This window comes from Pundamilia nyererei, unplaced genomic scaffold (genome assembly GCF_000239375.1).
Source record: "Pundamilia nyererei isolate P.nyererei 1_Seehausen unplaced genomic scaffold, PunNye1.0 scaffold00009, whole genome shotgun sequence".
Lineage (NCBI taxonomy): Eukaryota > Metazoa > Chordata > Actinopteri > Cichliformes > Cichlidae > Pundamilia > Pundamilia nyererei.
Window position 1 is genome coordinate 432,791 of NW_005187410.1, and position 21,291 is coordinate 454,081.

Here is a 21,291-nt window from a genome sequence, read left to right on the forward strand (position 1 = left end):
TTTTCTTCTAAAACAAAGGGAGGCCTAGCGAAAAAATTTGGGAATCACTGCTCTAGCAAGTGGTTCTAGGCAGGTAGAGCAGGAGTGGCATGGGACATGTGCCACATGAAATGAAAAAAAGAGACATGCCACATGATAGAAAACCTGGAAGTGATTACTTATATAGAGTACACATAAATACACAGACTTCTAAATTGCTATTATCTCACAGCCTTTATCTGTATTTTCCCCCAAACCTTTGATGGTAGCTAAAATTAGAACAACGCACATCATTTGTTATGTTAAACTATATTCAGTTAAACAAACTACTTCTGGAATTACATTCTTTTGCATATTTTGCCTTGCCTACACGTTCAAATTCACTTTTGTATTTTTTGCATGAAATACATTTTTACATAGACATTTAAAGAAGCTGTAACGTGAAGCATTTCATTTTTTAACATTTGGTTTTACTGCATTTACCTTCCCACAATAAATATAGCTAAATGAATAATGGAACAATAGCAGACCTTGTTTATGCAAAAAGGCCTGTCATAATCCTTGAATTTGCATTTTAACACCCAATTTGATAACAGCCCTTTAATCCCAGTGAAGCTCTGAAAGTCTTTAAATCTCCTCACAGTGAAGAATCACACACATTTCCTAATGATGAAAACAAACTGTTTTGAAGCTATTCCAACCCTTAGCATGAATCAATGAGGTGTCAAGAGGGTTTCTGACAACAGTACGCTTTTAGGTAGACAAACAGAGGATGCCTTGGGTATTATACAGCTGTGGTTTGATCAGTCTATAATAGATTTTATGTTATCATGGACACCTCATCATTCAGCTTCACTGGTGCTTTGGGATAATGGTGAAGACAGAACACTGACCATGTCTGTCTTCTGTTTTCAGACCAAAAGTTAAGCAAAGTTTCATTTGAGAACAACAAACTTCTAACTGGGCTCAAATACTAAGATATTCTCAGAACGTACCCAGACTTTCTGTAAATTTGCTTATTTTTCTTAGTCTCCTACTTTTCACTATAAAAATTAAGTTAAATGACACAGCTGACAATTGGCTAGTTCTCCTTTTCTGATTTTCTGTGGAATGAAGAAAATCCAGTCTGTGAGAGATTATTAGCCAGGAGGCTTTTGCAACACAATGCGAGACAGATTTTTTGTGGAAACTTAAATCGTCTTGATGCATTCTCAGTCATCCAGGAAAGTAAATCCCCAAAAGTTGATTCTGTTCCAGATGAACAGAATCAACTTTTGGAGATGGAAACTTAAATATTTTCAACTTACACACATGCATATTTGCCTCTAATTGATTCATGTGCAACAGCCATGTATGCAATCTCAGTATGTATATGCAGTTTGTGGTCCACAGTAGAATATGTTATGCTGAAATCAATATGTGGTACTTGCTAAAAGTCAATATACCGGTAATCCTTTGCTATCACTGCGGTGCCTTGTTCAGAATTTGCCAGGATTAACAGAGACTCAACTAAAAAATACTGACATTTCCTCCTCTACACCAGTCATTTTCAAACTATTTTTTGTTGCCCAAAGTACACCAAAGGGCAAACCAAACTTTCAAAGTGCTCTTGTAGTCATATCTGTCATGGGTTCTTCTTTTGATTGGAATGCAAGGTGACGACACTTTGACAGCTCATTTGCAGCAGCTGGACCTAGTATGTGTATCATCCCATCCATTAGCATACCTTACCTCAATCTAACAAATGGTGAGTCCATTTGGATTCACTGCTCTAGACTTTTACGTTCACCCTACATTTGTGCTGCACAGCAATTTAAAAACTAATTAAAGTCTGTTTAGCGGTGACTACAGTATTCTCACCATCTTATGTGGTTAGACAAGGTTATCGTGCCAGCACTTTTCCACCTGCAGACGGACCTATCCAGTTTGTTGTTGCACACAGCTACACACCCTACACACAATGTACTTTTTGTGTAATTGTGTGATATGTAAAATAAAAGCACTTATCAAAGGAGTGATATTGGTGCATGTTTTAACAGATATTAACAGAGGTTAATACATTGGGTATTTGTTCCTGCATTGTAATAGAGATTCTGGAAAGCTGAGGCATATGTAATGTGACATATTCCAAGTTTTGGGCCTGACAAAGTTCATAAAGTGCAAAGAAGAAAATAATTTTCAAAATGAAGAAAATCAAGGACCAACAGAGAAAGCGATCAGAATTTTTAAAGGAGTGTGAATCTTTTGAAACATCATTTTTTTGTCTTACTTTCTCCAGTATTAGGCCACATCTCTTATAGCTATTTGTGCAGTTAATGTTTATGTATGTGAACAAGCCAGCCTATAGGGAAATCATGTGTGTTTGTGCTGTTTGCATATCAGTGTTGACGTGCTTCATACAGTACCTATGATAACATGTGCCCCGAGTCTGACCAAGTGGCGAGCTACTTCATAACCAATTCCCCTGCCTCCTCCTGTCACTATGGCAACGTTGCCATCTTGTCTGGGCATCACTGGCAGGAGCAGAAGAGGAGACAAAGATATCAAAGAGAAAGTCACTTGATAAGGAAGCTTCTTCAGGACAGGCTGATGTTTCTATAGATGACAACTCAGTAAAAAACACATGGGCTTTTTGTAGAATTTTTTTCTTTTTATTTCCATTGTACTGAATAACAAGTTTTCTTTACTTTCTTTCATTACTAAAGTTACTTTATGGGTTCAGTAGCAACAAAATAATAACAGAAAGGGACCTTAATTAAATGCAAAATAGAAGAAAAGTTCAATAAATTTAAAAAAAAAAAGCATTTTATGAAATGTGTGAAAGCCATCAGATTTTGATTTATTTTAATCAGAAACACGAAACAGTGATATAACACTCAAATTAACAGAGTTAAATATCAGAAAACAACTGACAGCAGATATTGTTCACCTTATACTCCACTAGTAACATATGATATATTATGTAGTTACAGTTCATATTCCAGAGAACACATGAGTTCTTCCTATACCCTTTCCTGTCAATTTTCAAGAAGACTGGAAGAGTCTGCCACATTGGATGTGATACAACCACTAGATGCTGGGGGAAAATATGTATTTCTGGATTGGTCGGCAGTGGTTTCTGGAGGTTGCTGCTTCTTGCTAGGTGAAACTGACTGCAAAGAAGGGTCTGCATATGCTGTATCACTAAAACATCAGGTTTGTATCACAATTCTGGCACTTTGCAGTTTAGTTTGAGTTTTTAAAAATGTTTAGTTTTAAGTAAATTTTAATGGTTTCAGTGTTAGTTTTTATTTATTGTGCAGTGAGCAGTATTTATCCAGAGCAATAAGTTTTCAGAACTCATTCAGAAAGCTCAGTCTGAATAAATCATTGCACCAGTGCCTCCCGAGCTTATGTTAACCACATTGAAAAAGAACAAAAATAAATTAGATAAATAAATTATTTTTTAAAAAACAATGTATTTTTTTATTCTAGTTATTTTTCTAAGTTAGCAATATAATTTCAGTTTGGATTATTTCTGACGTCTCTTTTTTGTTTTTATTTCAGTAAGATAATTATAACAATAATAATAATAATAATAATCCTAAAATAAAAAACATGGTTATAGTTTTGGTGTAGTTAACCAGGTGTCTGCAACAAAATTAAGTTGCGCTGTCTCTGGGCGACGAGCGAACTAGCCCAGACAGCATTATGAAAAGTGCACATTTAACCTCACAAAGCTTGGTGGCAATCGTAGAAACTTTGGAAAGGACACGTTGATGTTCTACGCAATCGTTAATTATTCGGCTGAATTCGGCAAAAACAAGACGACAGATGATCATTTTTTTCGCTAATGTTTTGAGCTTAACACAAACTAGCTAACATAGCTAGCATCGTGTTAACATGTGCAAGTGCAACATAGTAAATGACCGCTACATGTACTAATGAACAATGATAACCCGTGCTGACTATAATGCACCCACGTTCATTGGTTACAACTTGGTTGCCCGTGCTGTCACTTACAACTGAATTACAACTTGTCAAACTAACGTAAGCTAAAGTTAAACCGACCTGGCAGCCTCAAAGGTCCGTTTAGCAGTTGAAGCAAAAGCACCTTTAAACCAAGCAGGTAAAGCTTTATAGCTGGCAGAAGATGACACCAAAAAGCAGACAACATCTCTGCGAGGATGTGTAACGCTGGTATCCGAAAGAGCCGTCAGTGCAGAGGCAGAGCAAACCACCACAACGCAGTTACGTCTGTGGGACGCGTTCCAATATGAAGTTGTCCAACATCGCTTCCTTCCTTAACACATCTTCTAACAACTCATGTTCCATTTTTAGATTACTAAATTAGACGACTAACAATTCCCTGACATATCTATTTTTAAAATCTTGACTTTTCAAAAGATTTTTCCCCGTAGAGCCGCTATTTGAAATCATGATCCCTTAAAGTCATCTGTCACATGGCTGTAAAGCTGAAATAAGTGTATGATGGAGGGGACACGTTCTCCTCGCTGCTCCTTGGCTGCTTGATGTGCCGTATGATCCTTATCTGTAGATCCAGCATATTGCACCCTTCAGCTCACTGACTCCCTGATTAACTGCTGCCAGCCAGGTCACACGCGACAAAAATCAACTGAGGGATGACACATAGTAGTCTTATCCATAATTTCCCAAGTTACACTTAAAAGAACAAGTTTCTAGAGCAGGGTTAGTCTGAACTAACAGTGAATTCTGGTCTGCCTGTCAGTTTTTCTTCCCAAGGGATCGCTTGATTCCACACCAGCCTACTTTTATTGGCGGCTGCTGTGATGGTGAAATGTAGGAATTCAGCTGTGAAAATCCTGATTGCACTAACTAAAAAAGAATCAAAATATGGTATTTTATTTATTTTAGATAGGTGACAAACTATGATATAACTGAAGTTGGCTGTACACTAACAGGCTGTATGAATTTATGATTTAATAAATTAGTCATCATAATTTCTCATAAATATTTATAGCACCTATCATGATAGTGAGGATTACAGCTTCAGAGAAATTATTTTTCCACTTCTAGAGATAAGCTACTGGCACTTTTGTGTGACACCCCATGACTTCTAATCAGGACCAATACCCCCTGCTTACAGCAGATACTGAACATCTTTGGCCATTTCACTGGGCTCAGAGAATCAAATGTCAAGAAGATATTTTCAGACATTATCGGATGAGTTTCACCGACATTTTGTGTCACCTGCCACTATGGAGTACAGTGATTCTGAGTTTGTGTGATACTTAGAGGTCACAAGCACCAACTTATTTAAGCAGCTATCAAATATAGAGGACAACAACACAAAGCATGATGACATAATGAATTATTAAAGCTTAAATAAATGATTCCTTGAGACTTTTTTTTTGTCTGAGACAAAAGATTAGAGTTTAAAAAATAAATGTATCCTCCCGAGACCCCGTGACCTCAGAGGGGTATTACATTTAGACTTTTATGCACCTTCATTCTTCTAAATAAGTGTTTCATACATGGTTCAACAATGGCAACTTCATTCTATTATGGTGTAAATTAACCCCACAATTCCCTTATGGGTTTTTTCAAACATTCTTATAATATCCCAAATAGTTAGGTGAAAACTGGAGGTTAATTTCTTGCAAAATGTTTTTATTTACTCTTGTTTTTATTTATTCTTAACCTTTAATCATTCTTTATTTGTCAGATTTTTTTTCCTCAAGCCTGGCTCCAGTGTGACCACAACAGTAAAATGCAGCGATATGGAAAACCTCATGTGTTCTTTTTCTTTTTCTGGCCTCTCCTTTTCAAAGTCTCCACATTGGATCATCTGCTTCCATCTCACCCGATCCCTAGCATCCTCATCCCCACCCTGTCGTGGCAGATGGCTGCCCCTCCCTGAGCCTGGTTCTGCCGACGGTTTCTTCCTGTTAAAAGGGAGTTTTTCCTTGCCATTGTCACCAAAGTGCTTGCTCATAGGGGATTGTCTGTTTGTTGGGGGTGGGGGGTGGGAAATATTGTATATATTAGAGTCTTTACCTTACAGTATTATGTACCCTGATGCGACCGTTCTTGTGATTTGGCGCTATATAATTAAAATTTATTGAACTGAATTGAACTGAAAATCCTTCTCTGCCCCCACTAACCCTCAGGATGTCCTCCTTCACTATCCACGGATCTTCTTTGTGGTCTTCCTGTTTTCCTCCTGCCTGGCAGCTCCATTTTCAGCAATATCTTCAATTTGTTAGAAAAAGTGTAGTATTTGATTGACACCTGACTGACAAATACCACCCAGGATTGACTGGTTGTCCCAAAAGGTGAAATTAAAGTTTCTTTAAAAACATAAATGACTGCCCATTTTCATCTATAATCTACACATCTGAACAGATTACCTACTACAGTGACGGACAGGCTAACAGTGTGAGCTGAATCATCACTGGCACTCAAAGTAGGCCAACCAGTCTGTCCCTCATTTCAATAAAATTACAACCATTTGTGTTAAAGACAGGTCTGAGGCATTCACAATAACTTCCCTTTTTTCCCCTCTTGGCAGGAAAATCATTAGTATTTGTTCGCTTCTTGCCCAGTATGCAGTGGTTAAGGCTACTGCTGCAGTGACATGCAGTTGGCCTCGGTTATTAAAGTCAGCTCAGGAAGGCAGTTAAATGAGCATCAACATAAAGAAACTGTGTCATCACCACTACCCTGATGGAGGCTGAGCTGCGGAGGCTGTGTGTGTAGTCAAAAGTGCATGTGCTGCTGTGAATTCAAGCTGAGAGGATGAGTTGTGCACACATACGAGTGTTTGTTCACCCGCAGCCTGAGAGGTTGTGGGTCAGTAAGGCGAGCCGGCCTGCTATTGTTTAACGGAAATCGCATCTCACGCATGACTGTGGGATGATTATTTGGGATGATGGGAAATCAGGCAGACACATGAATACACAGTCGCACACGCGCACAAAAATTCCCACATACGTTTGAACGCACGCGAGACATGTTGGGAACAATACGTGACAGGAGGGTGTGTGAAGCAAATAACATGTGAACAGCATCAAAATAGCTCCAACTAACAGTCACCTAGTCTTGATGACAACCACTGGCTGCCTGCAAAGCCCAACTTGTCTTATTTTGTAAATCCAGGCTGACAACAGCTCTGCGGGATCTGTCTATGTGTGTGTGTGTGTGTGTGTGTGTGTGGTGCATGTGTGTGTGCTAGTTAAAATGCAGTTTTTATTTCATTTTTTTCATAGACTTATTCTGGGTAAGAAGATGGTATTGGATATTTTTAGCAGAAAATGGCCCTAACTGTTTTTATATACTGATTCGATGCGCTCTTCCTTAACACTCTACTCCCCTGCTTGTATTTGTTCCTGATCAACTGCTACCCACGAGAGATGGGAGGTGAAGTGTCATATTGGGAAGAAAGGGAATTTTCTGGGTGTGTCATGGGCAATTTGGGCTCCGGAGTGCAACAGCTTGTGTGAATTGAAGTTAGCTTTTTCTCTGGCTTTGAGCTGCCTCTTTTGTAGCTTTTCCTCAGAAGTCTTTGCCATGCGAGAGGCAGACAATCCAGGTTAGATTCAAAGCGTAGACTTATCCAGAGCTGCAGGGTGTAAAGCCTGTAATGACACGTGTACATGTATATGCAGAAAAAAGAAAAAAAGACAGACAAATCCAAGGGGAACTGCTTGTCTTGCAAACTAAAGCACAGGTCTATGTATACTTATTCTTGAGTTTGTTTAAATAGCAGAAAATATGCGTCTGTCTTCTGCTGACCAGTTCACAGCATATTTCTATTGGTGTGTTCTTGGTGTCATGTTTTGTGAAAGGAGAGAAGGAACCAGTCACATCAAATTTCTGGTAAAACTGGAAAGTGCACTTAATTTAATACTAAACCTGAGTGTGTTTTTAGGGGCAATGTTTTGCATACTGTTTTTCCACAGTTAATAGGTGTGACTGTAGTGTAGCGGTTTCCCTAACAAGTGAAGGATCCTGGGTTTGATTCGAGCAAGACAAAAGACACAAATCCCTTTGGGGGTTATGTAAAAATCTGCCAAATCAAACATGCTACCTGCTGTGGCAGCCCTTTGTGAATAAGAAAGCAGCAGAAAGTAACTTTTAATAGAAGGTTGTGATAAGGATGCATAAGGATTAGAAACTGAGCTGGAGCACTCAGATCTATAGGTTTTCTCTAATTAACACCGATTTGTTTTTTCAATATATGCAAAAAGTGTGTACAGTGTAAAAATATATATTGACTTTTATGCCCAGCTTCAAATGATGTTGCTTAGAAAAATATGAGAGTTGTAAATCTCTTGACAAGGAAGCACATAAGTGTACTTTCTAAAGTGTTAAACTATCCCTGTCTTTGAGTTCAGTACTTTAACATTTAATGTTTAGATTTTAGTGCTTTACCCCACTTGTTTGCGGTTGTTTGTAGAGCCCAGCGTGTCTCAAAGGGCACAGCAGCGTGGGCTTCCAACCCAGCCTCAGCTCCCTATGAAGACACGAAAAAACTTACTGAAAGAAACACTTTTATTGTAACTAACAAGGAAAAATGAGAAGAAACCCCAGGAGAGGCCATTCAGAAGGAGAACCCCTCCACGGATGGCCAAATGTGTCCTGTGAGCTATGGGTGGGAAAAGGCAGTAGACTATGTGGGCAGAATTGGTAATAGCTGTGTCACTTCAACTGTAGCCACTACAGGTTTTCTATGGGGAGAAAAGCCAAAGGCCAGCTTGTAAACATGAAAGTGAAACCTGAGATTTTTGCACTTGTTTGCAGTGGAACTACAGACAGCATATACCAACTACCTGGCTTCACATTAGATGTAGAACATTTTTTTGAATATTGACACTCACTCTGTTTTACATGCATTTCAATGTCTTTAATAATAACTCAAAAGTTGACTGTGTCCTAAAATCTTTTGCGTTTTCATTACTGGATCACCAACATGACCATAGCTGGATGGCTAAATAATCAGGAACACAGGCCAAATCATTGTCTGTTCAATCGTTCATTTTTAGCATGTTTCAAACAACATGCTGAACTTCAACAAGCTTCAGACAGCTGATCAGCATTAGAGTAAATTCCTCTCACATGATAACTTGACCGTATAATAACTTGAACTATAACTCTTTCCAGTTTCCAGGAAAGATAAGCATAACTCTAAAGCCATCCTATCTCACAAGCTTTCAACAACTTCCCAAATTAAACTTGGGCCAAGCAATCCCTCCATTTATGGTACCTGCCTAAAAGGTGGAACCGAGGGCAGTCTTTCAAAATATGTAAGAGTCTATACTGCGTGTTTTGGCTGTGGAGGCTCAAGTGTAAAGATGTTAATAATGCATGCAAGATGTGCACAATGAGTTCATCAGAATGCAAGAGACAAAAATCTGTGTATATGTGTGTGTGCGCACATTCATGTTTATCAAATACATCCCGCCACCATTATTGCTAACTGTCTTAAGGGAGTGAATGTCTTTCTATTAGTAGATGTAGAATGAGGAACAGTGGGAGGGATATTTGCCTGCACCAATTAAGACTGTCATTAACTCTGTACACCGAACACTCACACACACACACACACACACAGCGAGACAGACACACACACACACAGTATTTAACACATTCAATTTAACAGTCTGTGAGTCAGTGTGTGCCTCTCTTTCTGTCTGTCTGAGATCTGTTGTCACTGAGACGGGATACGAGGAGACTCTTTCATCTCTCGCTCTCTCTCGGCTTTTTTCTCTTCCTGTCTCACACTCCAGGATTATGTGAACACGGAAAACCTTCAAGGATGTTTATGTGTACTGCTTTCTTGGCTTCAAGGGCGTCAGCTACCCCTCTGTTAAACCCCAAAACCCCACTTCAGCTCGGTCAAGCAGTCCGGTCTAGCATTATGAAATGGGATCTGAATAACTGTTTGGTATTTTTTAGGTCATTTAGAAGATATCACAGTGCTTATTTGCTTTCCCGTATGTCTAACCCTTTTTAAAAGACATTTTAAATGTTGAAAATGTACAGATATGTAAAAGGAAATGTGCCTGAAGTAGGGTCAAATGTTATCACAAATAATCCAGGCATGGTCCTGGCTCATTGGGTTTTTTTTTAAAAGTCTTAAGCTCTGTTTATCATTACTTACATTCAGTCTGATTCTTACTTTTTGCATTTTCAGCTTTGTACTTGTTTATTGCAGTTACAGTTGTGTTTGTGGTATTCCTCCTATCAGTTCACATTACATTCCTTGTTCCCCGTATATAGTGAGATACTCTCTGTTTCGTTACTTCCTGTGTTATTTTGATAGTCATGTATCTTTTTGCCAAATTTACCTCCCAGAGTGTTGTTATCAGATGTAGTTCAGCTGTGTGTAGTTCCCAAGTTGTTTCCATTCTGCCACCCTCAAATTGTTTTGGTTCTTTGGCATGTCCTACTGTTACCTGACTTTGTTATTTTGTAGCCTTTCAGACTACTCAAATGGCTTTAATAAAGGTTCTCATTTGATCCCTGCCTTCTTGCGAATCTGCATTTGGGGTCCAACCATCATTACATGCAAACCCGTTTTTCCTAATGTCTAAGAGTGGATGGGAATCATTAAAGCAAAGATACAGTAAGCAAAAAGTGTGGTGGCGTGAGGATAAGGAATGGGGATGGTGACAAGAGGCCATTACTACTCTCAACAATTGTGTTTATGATTATGTGTTAATGGCTGGTCAGCAGAACTTTCAGATAAATTCGGATCTTTAAATGTGACCTCCCCAAACACTCATTGCACACTTTGCTGAGGATACAAAACTCTCTGCATCAGTGTAAAGGTCTATATTCACACCCAGGATAATAAGGAAGGAAACATCGATGGAAGCTGAATGTCTCACTATAATTAAGACCGCCCAGGTTTTCTCATAGGGGACCAGTACAGTTGATAAATATATAATCAAATTCCCAGTATAACATATTTTCTGTGGCGGAATCTGATTTGATGTTTAATAAAAACAAAATCAAGTTAATCTACAGTCATACTCTTGATTTAAGTCCACAGTTGCTAATGTTTACCAGTCCTGATTGAGCTGCCAACTGACCAGAGGAATGGTGGATATGAATCATGTCTAACGTGGTGTTTCCGTCCCAGTCTGCGCTAAAATGCTAATAACGTAGTCTGTTTGGGCTGCGGGGAGTCCATTACGCTGACTATATCACATCCTTGTCCATTGGGGGACACACGCTGGGGAATGCAGAGAGGAAAGAAGACTGAGAGGATCACACGTATGTTCTGGGAAAAGTGTGCGTGCGCGTGTGTGTGGCTCTGTGAATGTGTGTTGAAGCTCGGACACAGCAGACATGTGTCACCTCAGCTCTAGTGCCGTCAAGCTAAACTGACATAAACAGCCCCAGGCGGCCCTATCAGAGATGGACTTTACATAACGGCTGAGTCACTCACAATCTATTTTTATGGCTTTGAGGTGTGTGTGTGTGTGTGTGTGTGTGTGTGTGTGTGTGTGTGTGTGTGTGTGTGTGTGTGTGTGTGTGTGTTCCAGTGCATCTGCATTATTTCTGAGAGCCAATTTCTGAAGGTCTACAATTTTAGTTGTAGACCTTCACAATGAGGAATCTCCCCTTTTACAGTGAGATCATCGTAAAAAGATGCTCAGGAATGAGCAGTAGGGGAGGGCAATTAATTTTCCCAAGAGGCCACAATTAGGGCTTAATTGTAACATCTACTCTTGGCAGTTGCAGTTTATACAGTTTAAAAAGAAATAAATTTAAAATTGAGCCGAACTGAGTTCAACTTCTTGGCGCAGCCCTCGACAAAAGTCCCAGTTTCTCATTTGCCCCTTTGGGAATATTTCCCACCCCGGCTCTACAGCGTTCACGCACACAGGCAAAAAATGCTGAGATTAGTTTTAATACTTTGTCCCTCCTAAAATTAACCCCTATGGAAATCTTAACCTGAAAAGAAAGTACTTGCCCTCAGACAGCTGAAGCTGTCTCAGGATGACCCAGCGTCACAAACAGGACCGGCCCGTGGCATAGGCCGTATAGGCAAATGCTAAGGGCGCCGTCCATCAGGGGGCGCCACGCCAGGGCCACAAATGTTGAAGAAGAAAAAAAGTTGGTACTATTATTTCTAAATACAAAAAATAATCCCACGTTAATTAAAATGCAAAGTAAAGCTTATTTAATAGAAATATTATTTGTTACAACATTACACTACACTGCTGATGTAGGGGGGCGCCACCTAAAATCTTGCCTAGGGCGCCAGATTGGTTAGGGCCGTTTCTGGTCACAAATATGATATTCCACAGGATGTTCCAGACATAGAGCCTTGTACTGATGGCAGTGAATAATAAGATGGCACACAAGTGAAGCAACTAATCATTTCTCAAAGAGGAGCATGTTTTCTGTCTCATTACTAACTTCTTTTTTTCTTTTTGTAAGCACATCCTTAGCAATAATGAACCGTTGATGCTACTGCAATATACAGCTTAATGCACAGGACATTAAAAAAAGACTTTCTCTATAATTTCAGTCGGACAAACTAAGATAAAAACAGTACAGTAACTCTGGGGTCTCATATTTGCTGTTCCAGAGCCATATGTCGCCTTTTTTTTTCCTATCTCCAGTGACTCAATGTGACTGAAAAAAAAGGACTTATCCCCTTAATTTTGCTGAACCTACCCTGCAATAGCATTGATGGTTCATAATACTATGGATTCTGTTGCTGAACATTAATTCAAATCAAATTGAACACATTTTTGTTTACATTGACTATATTGAGAGCTATATTATTTTTTTCTTTTTTCTTTTTAAATTACACCCATTAATAACATTAAAAGACACATATTTATATTTACTAGGTTATCACCCTCATTAAGGTAAAATAAGAGAAATGCACTTTATTTAACCCGAAAAGTTAAACTTCTCTGGTTATACCAAGTAAAAATGTTATTTAAACACTAGAAATACATAACAAATAGCTTAAATAAGTTATTATAAGACTCAAACACATTTTGCTGCTCCATAAAGATTTTTGGTGTCAAGAATTGCTTAAAATTAGCTCTGTGGAGTTTGCCATCCCCTGTTCTACATCAAAACATCTTTAGTATATTTGACTTGAGATTGTGATTCCAGTTGTAAATTTTAATCTGTATTTAAAAAGCCTTTATTAAACTTCTTCTTTTTTTTGTAGCCTTTGGTGAGACAGTCAGGATTTGATTAAAGTCGAAGCATTTTTATATGAGATATTCTCATTATTACCAAACTATATAGCATGACCAAAACCAACAAAACCTCAAGGTAACATCGCAACTTAACAACCACAAAATGTTTTATTTTTGATGTCATGAAGTTAATTAAACTCCTTTCACTTCAGTGACCGCATCGCTATGGGGTATGTATTAGTGTCTGTGTGAATGGATGGATTCACTCGAGGGTTAATGAGATAGACACACGCACACGCATAAACACACACACCCATGTCACATTTGTTAAAGCATTCACCTTAAAGTAATTTCAAGTCAAAGCAGTTTGTTAGCTTTTTAATTTTTAAATGTAACTTGGTAATTTCATGACCCAAACATGAAGGTTTTACATTTTTCTAAAAATCAGATGATCTCAAAACAAAGACCAGTTCTTTCAAAGTCAGGCGATGCACCTTTTTTTGGCAGAGTGATTGTGAGTAGCAATGGAGCAGAAAATAATAATGAGTTCATCAAGGGGTAAAGGTTATTTTTAATTACACATGATTTTAGTAAATTAGTTAAGCAGATAGACCTTATGCATGTCCTGGGAATTACCTTGTTGATGGACATCCAGAATGTTTATAAATAAATTAACAATATGGTGTGCAACACCTGAAAAGCAAATGTTAAAAACTGAAATATACATAAGTATTAATTATTTACAGTAAATGCCAAACAACAGGATCATTAAATTTCCCTCTTTAGCCATCAGATTTTCATGGAGCTTCTGTGCTCTTTGACAAACACCACATTTTTCCATCCCAGATAAAAAAAGTTCTGACTATTTACATTCATATTTATGATCTGGTCATCTGGTCTGCATACTATATTTATGGGGGGGAGTATTATGCAGGGCTGAAGAGGTTTTTTTTTTTACATGTCTGCAGCAACACACACACACACTTTGTCATATACAGTTTGCGCACATTGTGAGGCTTGAATATGTTAGCAAATCCCTTCTTCTCTTCAAGTTTCAATAATTTACTTTTGTCCCTACATATTTTATAACTTCAATCTCAATTGAACCTGGATCTATCAAAACGTATTAAAATTCAAGCAGGCTGAACGAATCCTTTCCATCTTTGTCGACGTCCTCCTTAAAAAATTAATATGCAAACAAAGAGAAGAAGAAGATTACCTTTTTTATAGTCTAACTGACCTGGGTACAGGTGATGCAAACACGGCTGGAGTGCTTGGTTTAAAAGGTGCAGCCATGGTTCACAGTTTATAACAGAAGAGATGCTAAATTTAAAACACACACACACACACTGGCCAAGCCTTTAAACAAATGATGAAAGACCATCTGTTTGTCACTCAACGTAACAGCACCCCTAATCAGCCAAGTCTCAGTAGAATTTAAAGAAAAGTGTAACAGAGATTCAGCATGGTTGTTCGCAAGAAGATCCTGAATTTCAACCCACTGACCTGCTGGGGCCTTTCTGTGTGGAATTTCTATGTTCTATGTGTTCCTGAGTGGGTTCTCTCCAGGAATCTGGCTTCCTCCCACAGTCCATGCATGTTAGCATTAATGGTGAACTGGTCTTAGGTGTGAATGGTTCTTTGTCTAGCAACCTGTCAAGAGTGCACCTTGCTGCATGACCCACAGAAAATGACCTGATGAATGCACTCGATTTGGAGCCAGCCTCAAGTGGTTATTTGAGGAACTGCAGTCTTTAGCACTTCCGCGCTACCTTCACTTTTCAATTGCAGAGGTTTTCACTGGTGCAGAACAAATTAAATTTCACAAAACTGATTTTTGTGAAATTTAATTTATGACCAGGCTGAATGTTGCAAAATGTTTTTGTAGACATGGAATCACTGAATATAAAACAAATAATGAAGCAGTCTAAAAGTTTCAGATGTTCAATTTTACTGATGAGTAATAATTATGAAATATGTTGTTATTTGGTGCTTCGGTTTCCAAATGTGTCTTGTCATTTTCAGGTTACATTCATTCACATTTCCTGAACAGCAGATGAGTGTGTGTCATTTTATCTATCTTAGCATTGATTACTTTGCGTCCAAACAGCAAGTTGCCTTCATTTGCGGCTATAAGAACAGTAGACTTTAGTACTATTTTGACATGCTGAATAACGAGAAAAACAATATTTCTCTCAATGGAGGTTGGAACTTTTAGAGATGGCAACAATAACATGAACCAAAATTTTGTATTTACACAGGAGCTTGGAAGGTTGTGTCCGCCCTTGAAAAAAAAGTAACTTTTTTTTGGAGTGGGGCAGAAGTCAAACTTTCGGGTTATTATCTCTTTGTTTTTTTCATGGCGGAAAGATGCTTCCCTACTAAAGTGACTGTTTTTTAAAAAGGGAACGATAAACACAATGGAAAATATATTCGAGAACTAGCTGCTTCTCCCATTTCAATATTAAAATGAAGCAGAAGAGAACAAGATCAGTGTTTGCTGTGTTGGTGTACCCGAGAACATCGACTAGGATAATAAAAACACACCTTAGTGAGGAACATTTGACAAATTTTAAACAAAACAGCTGATACAATCACCACAAAGATTTTTTTTTTTTTTAAATCAGGGATTGAGTTATGATATATTTTCATCTCTTACAGTGTATTTGTTTAATTTAGGTGTAACAAAACTGGTATTAATCTGCTGTGTTGTTTCCAAATGATGCTTATGATTCATCTCATTCTCATTAAAGAAACAGCTGGACAATGTAGGAAGGATTCTGTTCTTTTTTTAATAATCAGAGTGTGTATGATAAGGGTTGTTTAACAATTTGCCAACACAGACACACACAAACACACTACATAAACTGCTTATGCCCGTACACAGTTGGCACACTACAGTATCACGGTTTACACATGTATTCAATGAATGAACACATTTTCAATAAACTTGAGTGAATTTCATACTCATGCATGTGTGCACTCCTACTGTACACACACACACACAACCTGTCTCCCTCACTGACTACCACTGAGCCCTCCCTGCTCCACTTTTTTTGTATCTGTCATCCAGGAGCATGTCAGTGTTTAACCCCCTCCCACGCTGTGACACACACACACATATGCACACATGCAGCCATTTTCCTTTACAAAAAAAAAACTGCACAAAGTCACTCAAACATTTTTTTTTACCCTTCTTTCTGTGTTAAAACACACATACACAAACCAGGACACTAGTTTAGACAGACACAGACAGCTGGAGCAGGTATTATAAGTACCTTTCCATTCCTTCTCTTTCCCTTGTTATGCCATTACTGAAGCTGATAGAGTCGGAGCTGTCGTTTTCAGCTTGTGTGTGTGGCCACGTATATGTGTGTGCGTGTGTTGAGAGGTGTCACAGGCTCGCTGCATATTTGCTTTTGGCTCGCAGAAATCATTTAGTTGTCCGGTCAAAAAGGGCATCTGCCATCCAGCCACTCTCCTCTTCTCTGCAGGAGAGCACTCACAACAGTTTAAGAGGCTGCGGGGTTTCTTCCTTCCTCATGACTGCATCCAGCATTTAGGCTGCTCTTGGATATTTAAATACTAGAGTGTTGCAACCGTAGCTCAAAATAAGAAGGTTTAAAAATTTTAAGCCTAAACTTGCACTTTCCTTGTGAGTTGGGCTGAGGAGATGCTCAGGCTTTTTTTTTTAATCCCCTGTGGTGTTTATGGAAGAAATAGTGATGTGGTCTAGCAAGTGGCGAAACTAGAGTGTCAGCTGCAGTCAGCGATTATCTCTCAGTAATCACTGCTCTGTTATATTTCAAAGTATCAAGTCATGTGTTTTCTTTGTCCTTTTGTTGTGTCAGGGTGTGTAAGATATATTTATGTTGCAAAGATGTGAAGAAAACAAATCAACTCTACTCTGCAGGTGATTGAAAAAATAAATAACACGAATCTTTCTCTATGCATTCACACTTAAAAAGTCAACATGTCCTTGGTGTGTCCTTCAAATCCTTCACTTTGACACATCCAAAATGTGTTAATTTTCACAGTTGAATGTTGGTTAAGGTAACATAAAATGCTTTGGACCATGATGAAAATGGCAGGCATCTCACATGTGTAATAGCTTTATGGGGCATGTGATAGTCTGCATGAAAGGGGGCCAAAGTGCCTGCAATAAGGACAAGTGCTTGGCCAATTTGCAGCGTGTTTATTTATGTGTGTGGGTGTAAGAGTAAATATCAGTACACCTTCCTAAACCAAGACTGGCCATAGAACAATGAAATAAGCCCACAGTTGTCTGGGGGAATTAAAAATGCGCTATGCGTAAAAGAATTAGCGGAACATATATGATAAGGACGCAGAAACATGGCACTAGACAGATTAGGAATAAGACGCACAGGAGCCAGTGGAGATAATCCCGTTATCTCGTTGAACGTAAAATGCCAATGTGAAGCATCCTCGGAGATCAGGATGAACTGAACATGAACTAATGCTGCGGATATACGGCAGGAGGAGTGGGGGCAATCAATACTGGGAAACTGAGGTAAACACTGTTATTCCTGACCTTAAGGAACATCCACGCAGTTTACCGCAATGTCACTGACGGTCTCCGTATTCCACTCATTGCGATCTCATACACGCGCGCACGCTCCGTGTTCCGTTTGACACCAGTTCGATGTCCCCCCCCGCTAATGACATTGTTTCACCTTTGAGAATTCCCCATCAGTACCAAGAGCGCGTCTCCAATACATAAGAGATTATTGATGAATGGTCGCTGTCAAGTTGAGGAGAAAGGAAGCCGGGGTTCTGCTCATTAAAGGCTCGGGATAACCGGGTGCCTGTGGAGACGCACGCCGGTCATCACCTTTTAACCAGAGCGCATTTAACATTACGCGCGACAGGAATGCGCGCGTGTACACACGCAGACACGGACACAAGAGATACACAGATAACCACGAATTAAAAAAGCAAAAATACAACACGAGTATAACTCAAATGACAAAAAGGAAGACAAGCAGACTTACAAAATGACCCTGGGCTCTGTTGGTTCCTCTGTGCGACCCATTGTGATATTTCCGTTACTCCGTTTTAACGGAATCCTCAAATGCCGTGGTCGCAGTCCACGTCTCTGCAAATGTACCAAAGGATCACATAGAGAATGAGGAGAATGGCGAAGATGAAGAGCGCTACTAGGATGGCCTTGGTCACCGGAGAGATGAACGACTGCATGTCAGGAGCAGAGCCGGGCAGAGCGGCGTGGAGCTCCGCGTCCGTCCGTACTCAGTCTGCTATCTCTCTCGCTCTCCTCCTCTCCTCTCCGCCGCTCCGGTGGCAACTGTTGAGGATGGAGCCTGGGGCTTTGCCGTGCTCAAGTACACACATTTATAACCTGACGCGCATGCACACGCACTCCGCCACGCGAATAGCCTCTCTACCGGCGATCCGGGCGCGCAACGCGTGGGGGCTTCCCTTGCTAGAAGCGGCACAGCAGTGGGTTGTATTTCCCCGGATCCACACTCCCTCACTGCCTGTCGCACATCAGAAGACGCAGCGACAGGTGAGACTGGACTGATAACACCCGCGCTTCCTGCAAAGAGGACGGCAAAAAACAACAACAAAAAAAACACTTGAAATTCACCAATACAATACAATAAAATAAAAGCCCGCACAGATGTTTCCAGACACAGAATGGAAAAGTGCTAAGTTGCGCGTCGAGCTGCTGCACTTGTCGGCAAACAGGTTGATTAGTATTCCTCACAGCGGCGTGTGTGAGTGTGCATGCGTATGTGTGAGATGGCTGGGGATGACAGGCTATCATCTTATCACGACCCTTCGAACCCCCCTTTTTGGCCAAGCTGTCAGTCCAAGGATTAAAATATAATTCTACATTTTTAATGTTTCCATTTCCACCTGATGCGCGCTTTATTCCTATTTTGTTGTATTACTAATCAGACTAGCCTAAGCGGTTGGTACCTCTTGCGCATCTTTTTATAAGTATTAATCCTATAATAAAAAGAAGATGGTGTGCAAATGCCATCAAAAACTCTTGTCACGTATACTCCATCTGGGCTAATTAAGACAAGGTCGTAACTGATAAGGCTAGAGGATATGCGCCTTTCCTCACATAAAATGCAAGATATCCATGTTTAAACCTATATGACCGATATACGTTAAGAGTCTGTTTTATTCAGAAAATACAAACACTACATGACAGAAGAGATGACTGCATTAAACAGCTTTTTAATGTGAGCAACAGTTAATAACCCCCGAAAAAGGTCGTGTATTTCTGCATGATATTCCTATCATATCAGCACGGTTACCCACCACCCAAGCGATTCAAAGACATTAAATCACTGAAAAAAACGCGCGCTTATTTTAAGTTGCCATTTCCAAAAACGGTGCAAAACAATAATGGGATCAAAGTCTAGAAATAACTGGGCTATTAAGGCATCACTGATGAACATTTAGGCTGCAGAAGTAGGGCACCGAAAGGACATTATCAGTTGCATGATGAGAAGCGCAGCGTTCACCTCGAATACCACCGTGCACCGCTAGATGGCGACAGATTTAAATTTCCATGTCCTGATGATGGTGTATTTGATTATTCCGCACACCATCACTGCACTGTAGTCTTGGATAAGAATCATGACAGCTAAACGGGCTTAATACGCGTAGGTAAGGAGAAATAAAATTAAGTTTTCAATTATTTTCATATCAAATATGCTCTACTCACGCGTATTATTGTTTGTCGTGGTAGAGAACAAGGTGGTTAGCGAACGTTAGCTTGTGAAGATTGTGGCCTATTTAGCAGAGTGGCTGAGGAAGCTAAAGCCAGTTATCACTGCTAATAAGTAAGGGAAAGTTGTGTTATGTGTCACATGTGTCGTTTAGTGTGAGCTTAAATTTGCTGTTGAATGCCACATATAAGGAGGTACCGCAGCTGTGAAGATGCAGTTGCAAACGAATGTTATATCAAAAGAGAAAGACCAATGTTTGCAGCACATTGCTAGTGGTTAGCTCACTAGCTTCAAATAGGCCGTAAATGCTCGCGAAGTAGGTGCGTGCATATTGGAACTTCCGTTCTGGGCCTTCAAAGTAAAGTCCCAAGTAATGCGCTTTATATTGCAAGGTTGCGGAAAAATACGAGTTCGTAAGGTTCAGACGAACTACACGGTTTGTTTTTCAATGAGAATGGTAAATACTTAAAAGCCTGTTCCGGTATTGTTTACTTAAAGCGTTGAGGAAGCTTTTAATTTGAAGACGCCGTCGCCTGTCTTCCCGTGTTTTCTCCTGCTGTTGTTATGAATGTTTTTGAGGTTTGACGAGCGTAGCAAGCTAGCTAGCTAGCGACTTAAAGCCACTTAACCAAAGCGACACAGAGGGTGCGTTTGCATATGGTACTAAGTGGCTGTCAGCGTGTGTTAAAACCCTGACAGATATTTACCGGCCCCGCTGTTTCATTGTTCAGTTTATGTTAGGAACAGCGTCAAACCTGTAGCCAAAGTGCAGCGGTAGCTAGCTTTTTGCCAGGTTGAGCTCAAGTGATTGTCACGTTAGTCAGCCATCTAATCAGAGTGCAATGTAACTCCGAATATAGGCAACATCGGCGTAATACAACAGTATAATGTACTGTGGTGGCTGATTGAAATAATCTATTCTCGATATGTAGCTGTGTTTGTAAGAAATATGCCTATCTTATGGTTTGACGGTGTAGGTTTATCACTTTACATATACTTGTAGTTCTTTTAAAACATTAGAAAACAGAGTTTAGAGTTTAAATTAGAATATATACAATCATAACTGCTACACTTGCATGAAGGCAAAAAAAATGGAGGAAGAAGGGCAGAATGCAAGCGTACCTGTGCACGTCAAAACACAAGCATGTAAACATACAGACGGCGGCATGCTTCATGTGTTCACATGCTCAGAAACAAAAGAGACTGAAAATAAGCACAACAACTTTGAACTGAGACGCCAAACTGGCCAATTTCTACAGATCAGTAAAGATACAGCTTATCTTTTTCTTTATGCTTTTAGATTTAAATAGTCTATTGTTCGTGGTGTAGTGTAAATCTTTCTTCTCATGGTTTCATAGTTTCACTCCGCAATTGGAAATACACGTTTTTTAAGGTAGTCAGACACCCCCCCCCCCCCCACACACACACACACACACACACACACACACACA

General features: G+C 39.6%; 2 protein-coding genes across 5 annotated transcripts in view; one reads left to right on the top strand and one right to left on the bottom strand.

The window, feature by feature from the left end:
• LOC102205756 (dehydrogenase/reductase SDR family member on chromosome X) overlaps positions 1–18,688 on the bottom strand; it is a 47,069-nt gene extending 28,381 nt beyond the window's left edge. For 2 of the 3 annotated variants that reach the window (XM_005723263.1, XM_005723262.1), the window contains exons 1-2: positions 4,030–4,250; positions 2,385–2,492 (exon numbers count right to left, since the gene is read on the bottom strand). In XM_005723263.1, coding sequence (XP_005723320.1) covers positions 2,385–2,492; positions 4,030–4,135 — 214 coding nt within the window. In that variant the 5' untranslated portion in view covers positions 4,136–4,250. Of the gene's footprint in view, positions 1–2,384; positions 2,493–4,029; positions 4,251–18,127 lie in introns of those variants that run through there. The other variant, XM_005723264.1, reaches the window with a different exon arrangement.
• A 1,000-nt stretch (positions 18,689–19,688) lies between these two features.
• znf148 (zinc finger protein 148) overlaps positions 19,689–21,291 on the top strand; it is an 8,495-nt gene continuing 6,892 nt past the window's right edge. For both annotated transcript variants that reach the window (XM_005723265.1, XM_005723266.1), the window contains exon 1: positions 19,689–19,778. The gene's annotated coding sequence lies outside the window, so the exon portion shown is untranslated. The remainder of the gene's footprint in view (positions 19,779–21,291) is intronic.